Source organism: Anguilla anguilla, chromosome 9 (genome assembly GCF_013347855.1).
Source record: "Anguilla anguilla isolate fAngAng1 chromosome 9, fAngAng1.pri, whole genome shotgun sequence".
Classification (NCBI taxonomy): Eukaryota; Metazoa; Chordata; class Actinopteri; order Anguilliformes; family Anguillidae; genus Anguilla; species Anguilla anguilla.
In genome coordinates this window covers 10405093-10423038 of record NC_049209.1, presented here as the reverse complement: position 1 = coordinate 10423038, position 17946 = coordinate 10405093, and the positions used below count along the sequence as shown (strand labels likewise).

Genomic DNA, 17946 nt, shown 5'->3' with positions numbered 1-17946 from the left:
ATTCCTTCCAGTACAGAAAACTCCAGAGATATACTGTTACTGAATATTACTCCAAGCTCTAAGGCCATAGATGCCGAACTTAAAGAGTAGATCTCACAGATACCATACTCTTGATTCAAGTTGGCATAGTGCTCGTGCCAAGCACAGCTTTTAATTTTTAATGTTTTTTTTTTACTTTTGCTACACTAGTAAAAAATCTGACATGAACTGCAGAGTCTACTAATTTTGGATAGTCCACATCATGTTTTTCTTCCACTGAAAGGAGATTTTGGTAAATAAAAATATTTACCAGAAAATTTATGGACACTGAATTTAATGATGGTGTTTGGCACATTTCGAATATATATGTGAGGATGAACCAATTACATTCTGGATGATTTCAGTGTCTATGATTTTTATTTTTATTTTATTTTTGATATTTAATATTCAATATTGTGCATCAACAGTGACAAATACCAGAAAAAAGACACTGGGTACAAAGGTCAGTTTAAAGCACACTTTTTTTTTTTTTCCCAAATTGAATTTGAGGTACAAATCATTGAAATTACAACGATAACTGAACGAATGTATTGACATTTGGAGATCTCCCGAGGATTCAGAAATAAATATATTACAGCACAGTGAAGCATATCTATATTATGTCACAGTTCAGATTGCTCAACTCATGCTGGCCAGTAGCAGTCATACCACATTTTCCTGACAGTCAGATCACTGCCTCCTGCTGTGTTTTTATGGTAGCACATTGCGGGTGAGAGAGACCAATGTCTGGGTACTAATTGAACTGGAAGCACATAATAATCACATACATCTTCAGTGTTATCAGAGCTAATTTCACTCTTAACATTTTCCGGTGTATTTACATCAATGTTGCCTTATTTTTAAATAGGCTAAGCTAACTCTATAGCTACAAACCTTAGATTGAATTACCCAGTAATCAGCAAGCTCCAAATATGATCTTATGAGAGCATTTGTTTTGTTTTTTTTGTTTTTTTAGTTCTTCTGGGTTGAGTTTCCCAAAATACAATCCAATTTTCAGTGACATATTATCTTTAGCCCCTGTATTGAATTGTTCTGACTGCTTTAAAAAAAAAAAACTCAGATTCTATTGATTTTATATTCATATTTGTCTAACTTTTATAGTGATAGGATTCGTTTTTTTACAATGGAAAGTGAGACTCATTTCCTTTTCATCATCTCATCTCATCAGTGGTTAAAAAGAGTTTAATAAGGCTTAACTCTATGCACTTCTCTTTGGTTCACATCGTGTTCTGTCAGTCAGTTTGTGCTTGTGCCATTCATATTTTTGAGATTTTACAATGCTCAGTATTAGGGCCACCAGTTTGTCTCGCTTGTCTCTTTTTGCATGGTACTTCTGTCCTCTGCCAGGTCAGGTCACAATAACCTTTGTCAAGCCCCTTCCTGGGCAGCGTGGTGGTGCAGAGGGCAGCTTGGGCCTTTCTGTGCGGAGTTTGCATGTTCTCCCCGTGTTCGTGTGGATTTCCTCTGGGTACTCCGGTTTCCTCCCAAAGACAGGCAGATATGCTAATTGGAGACTCTAAATTGCCCATAGGTATGAGTGTGTGCTCTGCGGTAATCGGCAGCCTGTCCAGGGTGTAATCCTGCCTCTCGCCCAATGCATGCTGGGATAGGCTCCAGCTCCCCGTGCAACCCTCCCAGGACAAATGGGTACAGATAATGGATGGATGGAAGCCCCTTCTCAAACAATTATCAGAATTCCACCACCTTTAATTACCTGATAAAGTAATCGGTACTAATTTAGCACAGACAATGATGGACAGCTGTGCTTACAAGTGACACTCACGTTTACAATTAAATTAGATTCATTCCTACTGTTGACATGCTGCTATATTTCTAAATGCAATATTTTTTGACAGGTTTTGTTGGAAGCAGTGGGAAATGGCCACATTTACATGAGAGCAGTTATAACATTTAACTTTATTTAAAAAATAAATAAAATAATAAAATCAACTGATTAACTAATTGTAGCCCTCCCACCACAATGCTCATTTACATAATATAGGCTACATAGGTAATACTGAGACCTATGAAACTTCCACTAATACACTAAAATGCATGGGAGGAGCTGTGATGGGATGCACCAGTTTACTCTATGTCTAGGGATCTCACTTTGGAGACTGGGAGGACTCAGGTAGCTTTAAAGATGTTAGTATGTAGCTATACTGCTTGTGAACAATGACTCCCATGCATAAACACTTGACTCACGAGCCCCCACTTTGAGCACTCACACTCAAAGAACCAGTTATTTTGTTAACCTAAAATAGTGCTCTACTTGCGCATAACATTTGACTCCATGTAGGCTATAAGGAGTAAAACCACAATACCAAAATACACCAAATTATAATGGGCTTAATCAATTTCAATAGAAAAATATGCAATAACACTATACACAGTCCAGAATATAGGCCTATCTATAACTACAATAGGTGTTTTTAAAAAAAAATAAATGCCACTAAGTGCCATCAACTTGACGCCATTCAAACTTAGGCAGCCCATACACACTGCATGGCCCCTTCAACCGTCACAGTATTAAATGAAAGAAATGAACACGAAACCAAAATAACAAACTAAATATAATAACCCGGGGTTGTAGGCTGTTCGTGCACTGTTTGCTAAATACGTTGGCGCGCATGTTGGAGCTCATATGAATCCACACAAGAATAATGTTGAGGTTTACTCACTCACACAGGAAAACAAGTCACTGGCGATCCGAATACAGGTCCGACACAAACACACTCGTCCAGCCACGTGCTGTCCTCTTCGCGTGGCTAGCTGTAGGTTAGCTAACCCGAAATAGTAGAGAAAACACTTCGTCGAGAAGAAAATAAGAAAAACTGGAATTTACACCAAAACGTCCGCACCTTCCCATCCCGTACCGCGACTTAATTCAATGACGATGGCGAAAACCGATAATCAATTCCAAAACGTGCATTCAACTCAATTTCACTAAACAGTTTTACGATCTCTCATGCACCGTGCACCATCTCCTTCTCTCTTCAGTTCGAGTCTTCTCCTGCAACCCCTAACTAGTTCCCACGTGACCTCTTGTCGAACCCCCCCCCCATCATGCAGCGTGATTGGACAACATATCTTCTAATCAGCACAGCAACAGGCGCCAGACAGTTCACTAAAAGTTTAACTAGACCTTCGCTCTCCGTGAACTTTCTAAAGTAGTTCTCGTTTTATCAGCTTCTATCACGTGAACCAATTATCTAAATCACACAGTTGCATAGGATAAACTGCAGCTAGCCCCACACGAACGCCACAGAAAAAAACACTGGCCTCTCTGAACAACATTACCCAAATCCAAGAATTAATGAATTAATTAATACATTGCAAATATCAGATCAAATTGGCAAACATCTTCCAAGGGCACTACATAATCATGGTCTTTAATCAACACCTTAAGGAGAATCAGGTGCTGGGATAAAACAAAACCTGCACCCACACCTGCCCTTTTTGGATAAGATTGGAATTTTTTTTTTTTTGGGGGGGGGGTGGGTTCCTAAAGATCAGCAACCAATTCAGACCCAAGAAACCAGGTTCCCTGAATTAACTGTAAGCAACTGGTTTAACTGATGCATTGCTGCGTTATCAAGTTATGAGTAACAACAAGCCAGCAGACCCTGCAGCTCTCCAGGACCAAAAATGAAGACCACTGGCTGAAAGACTTACTTTCCATAGCATTCATAGCATCCTTCCTATTAGATCAGCTAATCCATTTTTTTAAAAATTTCTCAATTAGAAACTCAGTTGTACGATTAATCACTTAAATGTGCTGTTGGAGTAATTGTGGGGACCCCTCGAAGATAACCATTTAAATATGTTTAAAGTTTAAATCCCTGTAGGTCACATAGTGGAGACAAACTGATGGGCCTACTCTTTATGCATATTTTTATATTTTTTTACAAATCATATTTTACCGTATAAGCACAATAAACATGGAAAGTTCATTCACAGCATAATAATTTCCAAATATATAGGAATTGATATTTAAATTCATACTAACCTTGTATTATCTTATAAGGGGGGAGGCCTCTTAAATGCAGTGTTACTATTCTTAGTCTCAATCCTCATGCACAACAAAGCCTTATACTCTGTCAAATATTCCCTGTCAAAGGGGGCTGGCCAGTGCTCAGGCCCCTTTGAGTGCAGCTCTAAGAACAGAAAATACTGATGACTCCATCGTACGGTGGCCTGAGCTCACTGAATCGAATGCACATACAGCACAAACACCTCAATGTTCTGTTAAAAAGGCATCTTGCGGCTACTTCGCATCGTGCAAGATTATATAAACACAACTCAGGCATGGACACATCTCCACCCTGCTCCCACTTGGCACCCCTGATGAATGGCCCGAGTAAAAAATAATTTAATGTCCCTACAGAAAGTGTGTTATTGAAAATACTTCTAGGTTATGAAAGAAGGAACGTGATTCACGCCCGTTAAAAATTGCTTTCACAAAGAACCTTACGGATAGCCTGTGCTTTTTTGAACAGATGGAAATGCATTATGGAAGAGGGCTGCCTTAGTATTATGTGAAAAGTACCTGGATCTGGATTGGCAAACAAGGTCGTGAAGGGCAATGCCTCTTAGCTTAGTCCACAAGACTTTGTTAGATCTCCCGAACGCGTTTTAAAGAGGCAGAAACCAGACTCCTTCGGGATTATACACATCTGGCCTCCTGCTGGGTATCCAATCCGACAATTCACATTATTACCTTCCCAATGTTACAATTTACACAGATCTCCACAGGGCACCGGTAAAAAGTAATGCTTTCCAATCCCCCCAGTAATCTCACTGCTAGACTGATGTGAAATGGCCTGATTTGTAGCTACAAAGAATTTGAGACAATGAACGGACTGGAGGGGGTGAAAATTAGATTCATCTGTATGGGTGTAGCCTTCGTTCCCTAGGAGAGACTCAGACTACCCATACAATATACTCAGTGAGTGCTTTACTGCATTGCCCAATAAAGGTCAACAGCCACCGAGAAAAAAATGCTTTTGCATCGTAAAGCTAAAGACATTTAGCTCACAGCCTGGCCTCCGTCTCCTGCTAACCGGGGTCAGCCGCACCATAAACATGCTCTAAAATAACCATAAAGTTGTGATAGCAATAATTAGACGCATGGTCTTCAAATGCACAAACCAAAACCGAAAATGAATTCCTGCCTTGTAATTAGATTAATGACCTCATTTGCTGGACCATCAGCATCAGTTGTTTTGCATTTGCATAAATATGAGCTCAGGGTTTTGTTTTTTGACTCATACATTTGACAACACAATGGGGGTTATTATGATTATGGTTTTGCTTTACAACACAGTGACAATTAGTTTAGGCAGAAATGCCTATTTTATGTTATTTTAAGTAAATCGCCTATGAACAACAGTGTCCAGATGCCCGCGGTATGTTTCTCTGCTTCAGTAACCTATACTGCAAATAGCAAAAGCATGTTTGAAAAATAAAAAATAAAAAATAAAAAAAATACCCCATTAAGTAGCAGAAATTAAGCTAAACGGAAGTCTAATGGATTTCCTAGAGCAAAGTATGCTTCTAGTTCAACTTTTATGAAACAGAGCAGGGAAACAAAAACAAAAAAAAATGATGCAACTGAATTCTCAGGTCTTTTCCTGAACACTGATGATTTCATATTTGCAGACATTTTAACCTGCAATAAGATTGACAATGGACTAAAAGCAGAAATAATTTAAAATATTGGACAGATTACATATACGGGGACATGTAAAAACTAAGAACATATTAACTATATAATTTTTAACATGGATTCTCTTGGCCCCGTACAAGTATATTCTCAAATGACTTATATGTGCATTTTTACAGTATTACAGTAAGGTCACATGAACTGACGTTAACTAATGTAGTTGTTAACTACAAACTACTGAAAAGTTCATCAATACAGCAGTGTTAATGTATCTGTACATCATTCATTCATGTTAACAATTAGTCATGTGACCTTATTATAAAGTGTTACAGTATATACACATACATACGTGCGCAGTGTGTGTGTGTGCATATGTGTGTGTGTGTGTATGTGTGTCTTTAATTGTGATTACTTCCCAAGGGCTACTAACTCCAGTGTTCTTAAGGCAGGAAACTGCCTCTTATGTTCCACGGGCAGATACTTTAATTACGTCTCGGCTAAAGTACAGTATATAAAGAGGATGCAAATCAGTTTGAACTACTTTGAGCTTAATTAGGCGCGCTCATCAGCCGCTGATCGAACAGTTACATTCTCACGCGGGCGTCGCGCGCGACCTGTGGCCAGCCCGCTTTCAATGCTGGGGATTCTCAGACGGAGGAGTAAAGGCACTTTTGATGTTGTCAGAGGTCAATTACATTGATTTGCGTATCTAAATGCTACACATGAGAGCCGCTGCGCGCTGCGCACATCACAATTTGAAGAGAGCCTGCTGCTAATCACCAGCAAGCTTTACTTGTGGGCTCTCTGTAAGCTTGTTAACGGTGCGCCAGTAAGCTGGTCATTTATGGGGCCATTTCCCTCCCGTTCTGAGAGTGGCTGTGTACGTGTGTAGAACAAGGCATCATATAGGTCTGTCTTTTTGGCTTTGCAGTTAATCCCAGAGCAGGCTAGATTGAAAATCATGCATAAAAATCTCTCGTCGCTGCATTTTAGTTTTGGCATTGGATACTCAAACACAAGTAGAAGTTGATGAGGGCAATACTGTTGTAAGCAGCTACAGGCTTTGAATCTGTATAATTAATGAATCAAAAAGTACTTTATGAAATGTGTGCAGTGGATGAAGGTGATGAATTTAGGCTATATATATATTTTTAAATTGTACACGACAAAGGGCAGCGTAGTCAGTAAAGGCTCCAAATTTTGGGGCGGCGTTGCCCACTCCAGTGTTGGTTGAAATCTCACTGGATCATTTGTCAGCGGTGTCAATTTTGGGGCACCCTAAGAATGTAATTAGCTGTGCGAGGGACAAGGCTGTTCTCTGCCTCTTATCGCTGTCCAGCGACACCTACTTGCAATGTAGCATCTGTGTGAGCTGTGCCTGTAACTGGCAAAATAGCACCCGCTTCTAAGTGTGTTATGTTGCCTAGTGATTAGTCACAACAAATCAGTTGGGACAAGGTGGTGGCTGTCTTCACTAGCATCGGAGGAGGCTAGTGCTAGCCTTCACCCTCTGGGATTGCAGTGGTTGCCATTGATCAAGAGAGGGGAAAAAAAAAAAACTGGGAAGTGGTTATGAATAAAATTATGCTGAAGAGTAAACAGAGCCCCCCCTCCAAAAAGAAAAAAGAAGCAGTATACAGCTTTAAGCTGTAAAGACCTTTATTTTTATCACATCTAAAATAATTATTTGAATATCACGGGATATTAATTAGTGTACAGAATAGTTCACAGGATAAATTTAATATACAAAGTAATTGTGTTTGTATTAGTTTTCCAAAGTCATTTACAACCTTGAGTCAATTATAATTTTATTTTACGATTTTATAATTGTGTTTGAAATTTTTCAACAGGCATTTCAGTAAGCTTTCCATTAATTTTATTCTCACTACCTCAGGTGATCGATGTTTCCATAATTAACTAGTGAAAATTAGATTGTATAACAATTATGTTATTTTTTTAAATTATGATTGATATTTGTTCCAAAAAAAAACAATGGCTGGTGTTGATGGAGATGGAGTTCTAGCCCAACACTAACACAAGATTTGATGAATTTCTGGAGCAATTGCTACATTTCTTTTTAGGGTAGCTTGGGTGTAGTTCAACAACTTTCTGTGTGAAACAACTGGTAGTCTGTACAACTACGTTGGGTAGAGTACCCAACACTGATTAAATCATTCAAATGGGAAGCTCTCTCTGGAAGAGTTTATCTCTCTGTCTCTAAACAGATCAGTTTTGATGTGTCATGGCATATGAAAGGATAGGGGGCATTTCAGACATAAACGCTGAAATCATTCAAACCAATTTATGAAGTAGAGGGACAGCCACCGATTTATGAAGTAGAGTGAATGAACCTCTGAAGCACACTGGGCACTGGTTTATGTAACACAGGGCATTGGCTTATGTACTAGAAGGTACACACCTATGAAGCAGAGGACACTGGTCTATGCAGTATAAGAGCATTGACCTATTAAAAAACACTGGACAATGTTTTTTATGTATGTTTTTTTTATTCATAGACTGCTTTCCTTTACAGACACACCAAGTATTAGGTATTCCATTATAATTGTAATTATCAGATAAACTAGGGTTCACAGAGTTCCATCCTCCATGTGACTGGGGTTCCACGGAGAGCCATCAACATTCTATGTGTATCTCACCCCAAACTTCTGCTGTTTCCAGAACCCCAAGCAGCCATGCGACAGAGTACAATGATTGGAGGGGACGTTAGTCATGCTTGAGTAGATATCGCTAGCGACGCGCAGCCCACGCGAAATCTGGGAAGATCACCTTTAATTGCCCACCGCTGTCATATCGTGCTCTAATAAGCATGTAAGCAGCATGATGTTTGTGGGATGGAGTATTAGTGTGGGCTCCTTGCTCGGAAGATTGATGCAAAAAGGGCTATGTGTTAAACAGGTTACGTGAGCTCACAGATGCCTGCTCTCATAGCTACATATTTATTTATTTGCTTGGTAGGTGCCCTCAATGCAGTTTATAAATGTATTTATTTATTTATTTATTATGTAATGCTATCTGTGTATGCATGGCACGCATGCCAGATTTATATAATTAAATCTATGAACTTAGGTATGCGTCTATATATACATACGCACACACACACACACACACACACACATACATATATATATGTTCGTGTGTGTGTGTGTGTGTGTGTATGTGTGTTTATTTGTAAATTGTACAAAAAGTTGAGAAAGCCCTATCTGGTGAAAAAATGTTGGCTTATTGTTTATTATTTATAGGCTCTGGTTCCTAAGTAAACTATGCGATTAGCAATCTGTGCTGACAGCCAGTGTACAAACAATGACAGTTGCTGCTTGCAGCCAAAAAGGTGTGCATGGTGTTTCGGTCGATTTGGTTTTATTTTGGCAATGCTGCAGAAGACCATACTGCTGGAAACGCATCTCTCCGTACCACTGCAACAGTAGCTGTATTCATTGCTTGGGCAATGACTGGCCAGCTGTCACTCGGAAAGCAACCTACTGTACAGCTCCACCACGCCTCCGCCATTTTGAATTCTGTTATTTTGGAACTTAAATTCAACAGTTTTGTGAGATTTGAATTGGGTATTGGGAATACGTCGGCGGTTCTCCACCCGGGGACAGAACGTGACGCGTGTTTCCCCGCGCAGAGTGGCGGTTTTTCCTCCTTTAAGGGCATGACCATGCGTGTCTCCCACAGCAGTTCACCTGTTCGGCCTGACTTGGCACCTCCAGCCCACGGAAGGGCAGCTGTACGAGAACGGCCTCAGCAAGCTGGACCGAGACGCCGCGGTCGCCACCTTCTCTCCGCTCGGCCCGCCCGGTCCCAACAAGACCAGCAGAGGCGATAAGGGAGGTGAGTCCCAGCCCGTTAACTAGAATGTAAAAAAGCTGTGATCTCAGGTGCTGGTCAGTAATATGTTCATAGGATGTTCGCTGCTGTTTCATCGCACGGTGCAGGTTCTAATGGATTTCTGAGGTGCTGCATTATCTGGGCACCATGCGATTGCATTCTGGTTCAGATAAAGGTTTATGCGAAAGGAGAAACGAGCGGGCGGTTCTGCGTTGCCGGGGTACAGCCCCTGATCATGTGATAAAGATCTGATTATTGGATTTTCACGCTCCTGAAAAAGCACGCTCATGTAATCACTGCAACATTAAAAAAGAGTCATTCCAATAACACCAAAAGAGGCCCGGGGTTCAGAAATATAGCAGTCTCGCGATTCCATATCGAAGGCGGCTGATGTAATTCAGTTTCATACCGTATAATTCAATTTCGAAAATGGTAAGAACTCCAAAAATGTTTGCCGCGACGAGAGCGACGTTGAAGAGTAGATTAAAATCAAATCAGTTATGGAAAAAAAATATTGGATTGCCATGCAGAAGTGCGTAATGAATCCTAATAAAAGCTCACTTTTCAGAAGAAATTCCACACGTTACATCCTTCTCTGCTAAAGTGGTCTGACATCCCCCTTTTTGGCTACCTAGGGAGGAAGTGAGAACAGCTTGGGTTATACAGAGGATTAACACAATTTATAATGTGGCATAAACCACACTGAGAACTCGCTGCACTGCAGAGAATTTGTATTGGCTAGGAACTCAAATTAATGGCGATAAGCACCATGGGCAGTTAATTAAAGCAGGGGAAGAGACTACCTTTTAATCTTCTCCTACGGGACAGACTGCAGAAATGATTAACCCTTTCAGAGAAAGATTCGCTGGCGGGTGGAGTTCAGGCCTTGTTCCTGACCCCACGTCTGTCTGTCACAGTATGTTCAGATACTGTGGTGAACATTTAGAATTGCTTAAATGAGCTTGATGAGGAATGTTCTTTTGCAGTCTGGCAAATGTCAACCGTCAGAAAGAATACTGAGGACCTGCTGAGGCAATTTAAATTGGTTTCCTACCTTTTAATGAGCTGCAGTGTGTATGTTCTGTAATAGGTTTCATGATTAGCAACCTTAATACATGTTCCCTGGGTCCTAACCACTGCTCAGAAAGCTCCCATATATGTTTCCCACTTACAAATAATCATGTATACCTTCGGCATACCTACATAAAATATAATTGATAAAAATGATCTTTTTCTCATTTCTCATTTCAACATACAAACATGCCAACTTACTCACACATAAAAAGCACTGTGTATAAGTCATTGTAACCTAAAGGTCACAGGTGCGATTTCCAGTTGTACCCTTGAGCAAGGTACTGAACCTGCATTGCTTCAATATATATCCAGCTGTATAAATGGATGCAATGTAAATTCTATGTAAAAAGTTATGTAAGTTGCTCTGGATAAGAGTGTCTGCTAAATGCCTGGAATGTAATGTAATATCAAAATGAAGTATTGATATCAAACAATCTTAGCTCACACAAATGATACTCCTCAAATTAACCTCCATTATTAAGTTAACTACAAATTAAGTTCCAATTTTTCAGATAATAAATAACCTCAGGCCTAGATTTTGCTAGTTTTGATTAGTGACTTATAGACAGTGCTTTGTTGCATGGGTTTGATCAGTAAATCATGAAATCCATACGGCTTCTTCTTCCTGACTTTTCCTAAACATATGTATTAAACATTCTGATAAAATTTCAATATCAATATTGCATAAGGAAATGAAGTTATAAACACTTACTTCCTTAAATGGCCATGAACCGTCATTTATCTTGCCTGTATGCTTGAGCATTTTGATCACAGCATGTAACAAAATGACCCCAAAAGTACCCAGCTGCAGCCCCGCAGAACAAACCCCTGGCTGGGCGAAGTCTACAATAGTAGTCTGAGGCTTTAGGGCCTACTTTGTAGCCATGTAGCTGTCTGAGTCATGAATAGAGTTGGGTAGCAAAACCCAGTAGCACTACAGTGCCAGTTCACAAACTACCAGTAGGCCTACCTACCAGACAAAATCACAGTGCATGGTTTGGTTCATTTCAGTGCTGGTACCATCACTAACATTTCACTCATTCTGTACTGTTAACACGCTAGCTAATGTTCTACTTGGTCAAAATACCAAAAGCAAAACTTTTTAACGTGTGGCTGTATTTTACCCAAAAGGATTCAAACAATGGGACATGCCTTTGCAATAAAAAAAATGCATTCCATTTGCTCATTATTTCAAAGAAGGTAGACTACCGGTTCAGGGGTTTGAATGTGAAATAGAGTAGAGAATTAATTTCAGAAATATTGAGTTTCCCACAAAGATTGTACCGCTGTAAAAGCAATAGTTTTAATTTTTTTGAAATTAAAAATAGTTTTAAAATATTATGATTATTACCTAATTAGTTAGTTAGCCAGAACGCTCACTTCCACACAAAACAAAGATGGCATCCACAAAGTTTTAGGCTGAAATAGCATCACGAGCACCTCCTTTTTTGTCCATTCTGCCCGCATATCCGAGTATTCTGCAACAGGCTACTTTCAAGATCAGATGTTGTTATTGGCAGATGTAGCATAATGTTCGATGGGGAGAATTATTGATTGGTACTGGAGGACAATGTCATCAGCAGGAGAAAGTGGAAGGAGAAAAAACTAAATAATTAAACCAAGTTTGGGGCTTTATTGTGTGAACATTTGAAGTTGTGTCTGAATTCAGTGTATTTGCATGAGGTCAGAAGGTACAGAAGTTAATGTTCTTAATGGCTGAGTGTCTGTGGTCATTGTGGTTATTTCTGTTGGAAACCCTGGAAAGCGCCAAACTCTCAGTTCTGTATTGGTATGGGGCCATTCCAATGAACACAACGGTATGTCCTTTATCCACAAACAAATTTTATAAGTGTGTGTGTGCAAAAATGTCATGTTTTAGATTCAGATGATGAAATATTAAGAGTACAATTATTACCTATTTTGGAGTATTTGAAGGCAGTTTTCTGTAGTTTGATCCTTATTTCATTTCATTCTTTCTTTGAAACACACGCACACACACACCTATTTGTTTGTACACGGCACAAACATTTATTTATTTGTGTTTTTACCTTTGTGGCGGTTATCAAATTACGTTTGATTTGAAGGAGGTTAATTTCACAAGATGATGGCTACAATGATTGAAAAATATAGTATCTGTGTCAGAGGACCCTTCCTGTTCAATGAGCAGATGTACTTCGTGCTTTGCTTCGTTGCTGTTCTGTTATTTTATCAACTAAATTGATCATCAAAGTTTTGATTGAAAAAGAACAAAACATTTCACCTAACACACAGCTGAACGGTGTGCAGCACACTGAATGCAAAGGGTTATCCGAAATACAAAGTCTACCAACCTCAGCACAAACAGAAAACACTATTTACCGCACAGTGGCATAACTTGATATGAAGCTATCGATAGCTGATCAAACATTGTTTGGTCTTCTAAAATATGGGATCAGCCACCGAGGAATAGATCTTTACAGGAGACATCGATATTCTGCTGTGTCTCTCAATTGACGGCTCTCTGGTTCATCGCCACTATTGATCCAGGAGTGCAGTGATACAGTCTGTAGGTCTGCGTGAGGTACATCCTGAGATACGTCATATTTTATGGTGACAAGACCTATTCTTCAAAACATAACTGTCCGTTATGCGGAAGAATTGTCACCTGTGAGCATCTGACATGCTCATCACATTAGCTATAATTTTATAGTTTCAGCCAGCTTACAAAATGGTGAGAGGAATGTAAATGAGCTCGGAAGGAACACATTACTGAAAAAGAGCTCTATGCAGACAGAATTGTAGAAAGCCTAAACGTAGTGCTAGTAAGGCTCATAATGTTCTATCCAATCATACCAATCCAGAATTCCATTTTTTTTATTACTGTATATTCCAAAGAGATGGATATGTTTTATTTGAAAGGAAATTAACCATGTTGTTTTCTCTATAACTGCTAGAAATGTTATTAAACAGATCAGAACTTGAATTCATATTCATAAATAATTACAGAATAAACAGGGCTGTAATAACAAGAGTCCTAAACATTGACACCTGGGGATCCATGAGGCCTTGTGTGTAATCAGAATAAAAATGAGTTCACTTTAAAAAGCAAATAATATTGATTGAGTCACCATTAAAAGGGATATTATACAGTGCAGGGCGGGGCACTGAGCCAAGTATTGGTTGAACACAAAGACACAAAATAATAGTTGAATTTGCCAGTGGCTGTTTTATTGCCCTTTCCAACAAAGAAAGATCCTGCAAAAATGGCAAACAGAAAGTGTCCCAGTGGTTGAAACACCTCCTGCAGAGACTGCTGGATTCATAGCATACCCAAGCGGTCTGTTATAAAAGCAGGGTTTGTGAATCAGAACCATTCAGAACCTGGACCCATGATCATCTGTATCAAAAAGGCACGGCAGGTGTGTTTCTAGCAGGCGTGATGAAAGCAATGAGAAAAACCTGGGTCATTTAATAATCAGCTGCAGGCGTTATTGCCTGTAAATAAGAATTATGCTGTCCAGGGTTCTGAAACAATCAGCTGCAAGGCGCTTGACTGTAGACAGGACTGTTGCTGTCCACGGTCCTGAAAGCCTATTTGAGTCAACTAGTTGAGAAAAACATCTCCCAGCAATAAAAATAAATAACTACACAAATAAACAGCCCTCTTTGCTTCTGTTCTACTCTTCCTTAATGACTCATACTGATTCATTTGGAACACTGACTGGAGAAGGATTAGGACCACTGGTATTGATTATTATTTGTTTTAATGGAGACATGGCATTCTAGGAAATAAATATTATAGAAGTGCAGGTGGCCATAAATAATAGATATCCTCTTTGTTGTTTTCATTTATTTGAAATGGAATCTGGTGGAAGTGTTGACAAAGTGAAAATAAATAGGCCCTTTGATTGAATGGAATTACCAGCTTGTTTAATTGACCTTGAAATGGAAAGACTGCCAGAAATGTAATTCGCTATTTACACAGCAACACTGGGATTGCATTCTTTTAATTATGGCGACCTGATGTTCTGTGATATTTGTATTAGTCCTAAGGCAAGTCCTTTAGTAAAACATTACATTTGTTAGTCGCGTGGAAGCGAAAGGATGGATTAAGGAGTCACTGGGCTATTTTATTTCCAGTATTTCACCTGGAGCTTGCTACATATTAAAGCCATGTCCCATTCTGATGTTAATTTGGTTCTGAGAAATAATAACTCTAATTGAAAAGACAATTATGTTTCTTTGAAAACAGATTACAGGTCTAATTGCTTTATAGGGATAACCTTGGGGCCATGAGACTTAATCAGCTTTTATGTCAGGACTCTTCACTTCACATTCATAATTTTGCTTTACCTCCCACTAACATACTTGCAATGCACTGAGAGACTTAAATTTACACACCTCTGTCTTTCTAAAGCACAAGCTGAGGATTACATGGCTAATTGACAACAGTCAGAGTAGGCGTGAAACTTCCCATAGTCCCTTGTTTTCATTCCAGTACCAGTTAAAAAAAAAAAAAAAACTTGACTATTGTAGTTAGTATCTATTTGATCTGACACTGGGTATATGAAAATGTAGTTGAATTCCAACATTATTACATTTCAGAATTTTATTTGTTTTATTGGCTCACTGTGCATGGCTGGTTGCACCACATTACATGCAATGTAATCCTACAGCACTGGTATTCAGTTTTTTGTTATATTGATAAACACACACACACATGCTTGTTTGTTTGTACACAGCCCAAACATTTATTCATTTTTGTTTTACCTCTGTGGTAAACACAATTATTTTTCAAGCAAATAAATGATTTGCAAATATAATTTCTGAACTATGTGTCAGTATTTAATTTTATACCCATATCACAATTAATTTTGCACTCATATCACAAATTTTATGCAGTAAAGTTTTCTCAGATTTCTTATCATAAAACAAATCACTGTGCACCATGAGAAAAGGTTTTAACCTACATCATAATGCAAAACTCATTTGAAAATGCATTATGCAAATGATATACTATTACAGTAGAGAACTGAAGCAAGTATTCATATGTACTGTTGCACAGTTCACATGTATGAAATTAAAACCTTTTCATTTGAATGGCTCAGTCATGTGGAGCATGAGTATGTGTTTATTTCTTGAGTGCTATAGTGTCGTCCATAGAGCTGGTGTTGAGGGTTATGAACACAGAATAATTATTTTACAATGCAGACTGTAAAACGCATGTTTTAAAAAAATAGCTGTTTATTTTCCACTGTCTGACACACAAGGCATTATCTTGTCCCTGGCCTGCACTGCAGGGTTGTGGCTCTTTTTTGCTGTTTAAATACACTGACATGAATGTGACATAGTGTATGTTTCGCTCCTGCAAACCTCTTGGGTGAACAGGCCTCAGTAATTAGTGATAAGAAAGGCAGAATGGGCAGCAGCTAAACTTGATCTTAAAGATCATGAATCATTGTTTGTGAGGCGCCTTTGTTTCCAAGCTGCTGAGGATCTTTCACTGTACATCTCAAGTTCAGATAAGGGGGAAGAGAGCATCACACATTATAATCAGCCAAGGGGGAAGAAAAATAGTTTCCAAACAAGGTAACAATGGAATGCTCTAAACATTTAGGAAAGCTTTTTGATTTGAAGCCACATCCCAGAATAGAATTATCTTTGATTTAGTCCAGTGGTTTCTAGGTTTCCCATCTCTGGTGTCATCAATAATGCTGTATCATTTGTATTTGATGAACCAGCTAAATACAGACAATAGTTAGAATGAGCTCATGGGTTCAGTGTCTAGGCTGCAACAGTGTCCTGAAGCAGACTTTGTGAAGCACAGTTCACCTAATTTATTGTGTGTGTGTGTGTGTGTGTGTGTGTGTGTGTGCCCACCTGTGTGTGTGTGTGTGTGTGTGCCCTCCTGCGCGTGTGTGTGTACTGTACGTGTGCGCAGATAAAACTGTGTTCCAGAGAGGGAGAGTGATTGACAGGGGAGAGGTAGACATCGGCATCCAGGTGACCCAGATCATCCCCCCTGGGCTTTTCTGGCGTTTCCACATCACCGTCCACCACCCGGAGTACGTCAAGTTCAACATTTCCCTGGCACGAGATGCCCTGCTGGGCATCTACGGGAGGAGAAACATCCCGCCTACTCACACCCAGGTACGTACCTGTCCAATGCCACGCTAACAGCATTAGCGCTACCCTTGAAAGGACACTCTTTTTGAATTCTGCGTGATTGGTGGCGCTTGTTGTGGTGAGACTTTTGCAATTTCGTTTTCCTTGCACATCATGAAAAGATCCAGGTGGTGTACACTGGTAAAATGTTGCATTATCAATGTGGAAAAAAACTACCTCTCTGTTGTATGCCCTTCTGAATTACACACAAGCCTGAATTTCAGGATTATGCTTTTCTTCCTTCGCTGACTCACAGTAGATTGCAAGTGAAAAGTTCAGCCATCGTTAAAAAAAAGATTTTGCCAAACAGCGATTGTCAGGAGGAAAACAAACGCTCGCATTCATGGACGCATGCTGTTTGGATCCAAGCCACGGTGTACTACATTATTAATATATCCTCAAAGTTTATCGTAGCTCATTCCGACGGTAAACTTTTACTCCTTTGATGATTGGCTGGAGAACAGAAAATTTCATTTTGGCTACGAGGAGCATTTGCTTTCGAAAGCCATACGGCATTACACGAATATACTGGAAGTAATTAGATGCTTATGAAGATGTTTTGCCCATAAATCCTTCCCTTATTTACACAAAGCTCTTACACCACCTGTTGAACACGATAAGCATTTGGTAATATAAACAACCTTAATCATTCGGTAAATTGAGAGCTGTCTTAATTCAATTACATGTTTCTCAGTAAGGGCTGATATGCATAAATATTTATATTAATGGGTTCATAAATCCCTATAGGTGCTAGGCTGAATGAATTACCGCTAATTGCAGGTTCCCGTCAGCAGGGTCGCGGGGCATGTCTTCCCGCCGCTATGCTAGTGACGCGCAGTCGTTACACGGAGAGCCTCCTGGTCTTAGTTTCAGCTCCCCGGGCTGGAACTTTCGCCAGCACGAGTTCGCCTGTAAGACTGAGCCCCGCCCTGGTGTGGGTATGCGTGCGGCGGACAGACACGCGTTGCCCTCGACCGGGCCCGGATCGGACGCGATTACCGCCGATGGAGGTGCCAGCGGGTCAGCGGGATGAGCTGAAAGGTCAACTAGAGCCCCGCACCCCCCTCCCTCCTCCCCCCCCCCACTGATTCACCTGCCGTATGTCCCTACAGACGGCCCCGCAAAGCCGCGAGGCCCTTACCTGAGGAATTCTAATAGGACGCTTTAGTCAT

General features: G+C 39.8%; 1 protein-coding gene across 3 annotated transcripts in view; it reads left to right on the top strand.

The window, feature by feature from the left end:
- The window catches only part of tenm1 (teneurin transmembrane protein 1), a 414402-nt gene that overhangs the window by 326029 nt on the left and 70427 nt on the right, over positions 1-17946 (top strand). For 2 of the 3 annotated variants that reach the window (XM_035434568.1, XM_035434567.1), the window contains 2 exons: positions 9404-9559; positions 16551-16759. In XM_035434568.1, coding sequence (XP_035290459.1) covers positions 9404-9559; positions 16551-16759 — 365 coding nt within the window. The remainder of the gene's footprint in view (positions 1-9403; positions 9560-16550; positions 16760-17946) is intronic. The other variant, XM_035434569.1, reaches the window with a different exon arrangement.